The sequence below is a fragment of the Uranotaenia lowii genome, chromosome 1, assembly GCF_029784155.1.
Source record: "Uranotaenia lowii strain MFRU-FL chromosome 1, ASM2978415v1, whole genome shotgun sequence".
Classification (NCBI taxonomy): Eukaryota; Metazoa; Arthropoda; class Insecta; order Diptera; family Culicidae; genus Uranotaenia; species Uranotaenia lowii.
Window position 1 is genome coordinate 184299801 of NC_073691.1, and position 5144 is coordinate 184304944.

Sequence of the window (5144 nt, forward strand, 5' to 3'; positions counted from 1 at the left end):
GAATCGGATAGCAGTTTAGTCAATTCGTAAATACGTCTCCAAATAGTTGAGAATACGCTTATTCGACATTTACGATTTGAGTGAACTGATTTACGATAAATGCGCGACCCTTCTCCTTCTTTCTTCCTTTGACCGGTTCGTGAACAGAAAAATCTTACATATAGAGCTATAGCGCGAATTATTTCAACTAATGAGTTGGCATCGTGGTAAGGATACCAGACAGGACAACTCGGAGGCTGGAGTTCAAATCTCGGTCGGGGACATTTTTTTTTCATTCAAATTACTTCAAATCGTATATTTTGCATTTTGTGGGGAAATCGAATCGTTAAAATCTTGTCATTGTAGATATATCGCCTCCACTTTTATAGCTATATGCTATTTTGGTAAGTTTAATACAATCTTTTCATCTGGTATATTCGTTTGATTAATTCTGTTGTTCCTGCGATATACCCTCTTAAATGTTTGCTGGGCTGAATCTGGGTCTGGATCTGGATCTAAATCTGGATCTGAATCTCGATCTATATCTGGATGTAGATCTGGATGTGGATCTGAATCTGAATCTGAATGTGGATCTGAATCTGGATCTGGATTTGAATCTAAATCTGGATCTAAATCTGCATCTGGATCTCGATCTACATCTGGATCTAGATCTGGATCTGGATTTGGATCTAAATCTGGATCTAAATCTGGATCTAAATCTGGATCTATATCTGGATCTGGATCTGGATTTGAAATTAAATCTGGATCTAGATCTCGATCTCGATCTAGATCTGGATCTGGATCTGAATCTGGATCTAAATCTGGATCTAAATCTGGATCTAAATCTAGATCTAAATATGAATCTGGATCTCGATCAGGATCTGGATCTGAATCTGGGTCTGGATCTGGATCTGGATCTCGATCTATATCTGGATGTAGATCTGGATCTGAAACTGAATCTGAATGTGGATCTGAATCTGGATCTGGATTTGAATCTAAATCTGGATCTAAATCTGCATCTGGATTTCGATCTACATCTGGATCTAGATCTGGATCTGGATTTGGATCTGGATTTGGATCTAAATCTGGATCTAAATCTGGATCTACATCTGGATCTGGATCTGGATCTGGATTTGAAATTAAATCTGGATCTAGATCTCGATCTTGATCTAGATCTGGATCTGGATCTGGATCTGAATCTGGATCTAGATCTCAATCTGGATCTAAATCTGGATCTAAATCTGGATCTAAATCTGGATCTAAATCTGGATCAAAATCTGGATCTAAATCTAGATCTAAATATGAATCGGGATCTCGATCAGGATCTGGATCTGAATCTGGGTCTGGATCTGGATCTGGATCTCGATCTATATCAAGATCTAGATCTGGATCTCAATCTGGATTTGGATTTGGATCTTAATCTGGACCTTAACCTGTATCTGGATCTCGATCTGGATCTAAATCTGGATCTGGATTTCGATCTAGATCTGGATCCGGATCTGAATTTGGCTCTGGATTCAAAATCTGGAACTGGATCTGAATCTGAATCTGGATGTGGATCTGGATTTGGATCTGAATATGGATATGGATAGGGATCTGGATCTGAATCTGGATCTGGATCTGGATTAAAATCTGGATCTGAATCTTGATCTTAATATGAAATATCGATCAGGATCTAGATCTGGATCTGGATCTGAATCTGAATGTCGATCTGGATATGGGAACTGGATCTGGATTTGGATCTAAATTTGGATCTAAATCTGGATCTGGATCTCGATCTACATCTGGATCTGAATCTGGATCTGGATCTGGATCTGAATCTGGATATAGATCTAGATCTGAATCTGGATCTGGATTTGGATCTGGATTTTGATCAGGATCTGAATCTGGATCTGGATTCTGGATCTGGATTTGGATCAGGATCTGAATCAGGGGTCTGGATCAGGATCTGGATCAGGATCTGGATCAGGATTTGGATCAGGACCTGACTCAGGATCTGAATCAGGATCTGACTCAGGATCTAGATCAGGATCTGAATCAGGACCTGATTCAGGATCTGGATCACTATCTGGATCAGGATCTGGATCAGGATCTGGATCAGGATCTGGATCAGGATCTGGATCAGGATCTGGATCAGTATCTGGATCAGGATCTGGATCAGGATCTGGATCAGGATCTGAATCAAGATCTGGGTCAGGGTCTGGATCAGGATCTGGATCAGGATCTGGATAAGGATCTGGATTAGGATCTGGACCAGTATCTGGATCAGTATCTCAATCAGAGGCAGATCTTGAGCAAAATCTTAATTAGAATCAGAAAATCGTTAAGAATCAAGATCGGAATCCGGATTAGGATAAAGATCAACCAGAATCCGGACCTGGATCAGGATCTTGATCGTTATCGAGATCAGTAACTGGATCAAGTGGAGGATCATCATTTGGATCAGTACCTGGATTAGGACCAGGATCTGGATCAAGATTTTGATCAAGACAGTGACCAGGATTCGAATCAACTTCAATATCCTGTTAGAAATCTAGAAAAAGGTCTAGAATAAAGATCATTGTCGAGATCAAGATTGAGTTATGCATAAGTATCAGGATCAAGATTTAAGATTGTTCCAGATCAACAACAGGATCTGGATCAAGATCAATCACAGGATCAAAATCTAGATAAGTTTTTTTAAATTAGGGACAATTGCAATTAGGGACAAATTCATGATTCAAATTTGAAAAATGTTTAAAGGGTTCATGAGAATCACGTATGGAATCAGGATCTCGATCAGTTTTTGGATCACAATCAAGACAAAAATCCGAACCATTAAAAAATGAATCAGGTTCTTTATCAGAATCGGGATCTAATCGACTTCTTCATCAGGATCAGGATTAAGAACATGCCAAAGATAAAAATCAATATCAGGATAAGGCTTTGAATCATGGTAAGGATCTCAATAAAAATCTGAATCAGGATCTGGATCCGGATCATACTTAATTAGAAAGTAAGAATCAGTTCAAGGATCAAAATTAGGTTCTGGATCAGGATCGAGGTCATGATCGTAATGACTAGCAAGAGGATTTAAAATCGGGATGAGAATCCTGCTTCAGATCGTGATTCTGACACAGTTCCTGGAGCTTCTTAAGATACTTTTTCAAACTTAAGAGAATCGAAGCCAAAAAACTTTTTCCTCAATGTTTGAAAAAAAATTAAAGTTCTCGAAAAATGCAAGGAAATTGGGTAAAAGATATACTTTGAAGCGTATTTTCTCCGAATGTACTTTTTGTACATATCTAACTAAGTATGCCAGGTTTGTTGGTTTTATAAGGGCTTGCCCGGAATTTCAAGGAAAAAATGGGAAAATCCCGGTCTATCTCAGTTGCCGGATACCTGGGCAAAATGCTCAGATGTTGCTTGAGTTTTCTCTCGATATATATCAACGAATTCCAACCATAAACTCAAATTTGGTAAACATAATGTAGGATCTTAGCATCAAATGACAAAATTTTTCAAGCTGGTTTTATCGAAAAAAAAATTGCAAACTTTGTCCTTTAATTAAAAATTAAATTTAAAGCAGCTGAAGTGTCATAATAAAAAAAGTTTATTTTAAACTTTCATAAGAAAAACATAGATTTTGGCGGGATTTACCCAGATAATGTCCGGTAAGCTACAAATGGTGAATTCCACTGCCCTCTTACTTTCATCAGAAAAACTTAAAATTTAGCCACGTTTTTCCGGATTTGAAATGGTTTTTAAGTTGAAAATTTTGTATTCCACTGCCCAGATTTTTGCGGGATTTATGTGTTATATTTTTATAAAATGGTTCAAGATTTTAGTGTAAAATTACAAGATTTCATAAGCATGGTTTTATCAATACAAACTTGCGAAAATAGCTTGGAACTCAGCTACAGCGTCATGATAAGCGAAAAAATTTAATGTGTCTTTCTGCCACTCTCTGTTTTTAACTTTCATCAGAAGAAATTTAGATATAAGCCCGATTTTCCCGGATATTTCCCGGTTTTTGAACTAAAAATTTTGAATTCCAATGCCCAGATTATGCCAGTTTTGTGGGATAAAATGTGCGGCCCGTTCAGAAAAAAAAACCTGAAAAGCTTAATTTTCATCAGAAAAACCTTGATTTTAGGCGAGGGTATGGGCTGGGTAAACATGCCCGGACTGGCTCGGCCATAATACGTTCAGAAAAAAAATCTGAAAAGCTTAACTTTCATCAGAAAAACCTAGATCTTGGCCGGCTTTGTTCGGATATTTCCAGGTTTTTGAGCTTTTTGAATTCCACTGCCCGTATTTTGTCGAGTATGTTTGTAAAAACGCCTGGACTTGCTCGGCCCGGATACGTTCACAAAAAAAAAACTCGAAAGCTTAGCTTTCACCCTGTTTTGGCCGAATATATCCCTGTTTTAGAGCTGCAAATTTTGAATTCCGAGAACCGATCAAAGAAATGGAACACAACTTGACAGGGAAGTGAGTATGGCAATAATTGAAAAGGAACAAAACTTGACATGGAAATAAGTTTGGCAATAAGAAATATTTATGAGACTATCTGAGATTAGTTCCTTCTTTCATTGGTTAAACAGAAATGTTTCTGAACAACTCGACAACACGGAGAAAAAAGACGACTGTTGTTCTACTTTTTTCAGCAGGTTAAATCAATCATCAAAGAGTAGTTATTTTTTTTTTGCATCTATTATATAAAATTCTCTTGTAACGGTGTTTGTAGTACTACTCCTCCGAAATTACCTAAACGATTGAAATGAAATTATTTTTAGAATATTCTGTAGGCATGCGAATCGGTTTATATCGAATAAAAATAACAGAAAGTCGCATCAATTGTCCGTAATAATCAAATTTGTAGTTTTTTGAATGAAATTAAAGTCATGACATCCATTTTTGGAGATTTTCTTTACTTCGGGCGCCGGGCGATTTGTTTTTCGTCTCCATGGTCGTCCAAGGCGTCGCAAGCAAACGTCGAGAGAGGATGGTAACGATGGCATAGCATACTGATTAGTTGAAATATTTGGGCGCGCATTTCTAAACCAAGCATAATTTCAATGCATGTGGTAGCGATATGAAGCCTAGATGTGTTTTTTTCTTCTTGATTCCTAGATCATTTGTACAGCACATAGTAATGAATGACGCCCAGTTTGATATTTTGC

At 37.5% G+C, this 5144-nt stretch overlaps 2 protein-coding genes across 2 annotated transcripts; both read left to right on the forward strand.

The window, feature by feature from the left end:
- The first annotated feature begins 458 nt into the window (after window positions 1-458).
- Window positions 459-1571, forward strand: LOC129738212 (uncharacterized). Its single transcript, XM_055729403.1, has one exon. It carries the CDS (start codon window positions 459-461, stop codon window positions 1569-1571), a length of 1113 nt encoding a protein of 370 aa, XP_055585378.1.
- Window positions 1572-1682: 111 nt separating this feature from the next.
- On the forward strand, window positions 1683-2224 carry LOC129738213 (putative uncharacterized transmembrane protein DDB_G0290641). Its single transcript, XM_055729404.1, has 2 exons — window positions 1683-1913; window positions 1961-2224. Exons 1-2 carry the CDS (start codon window positions 1683-1685, stop codon window positions 2222-2224), a joined length of 495 nt encoding a protein of 164 aa, XP_055585379.1.
- The last annotated feature ends 2920 nt before the right edge of the window (window positions 2225-5144 follow it).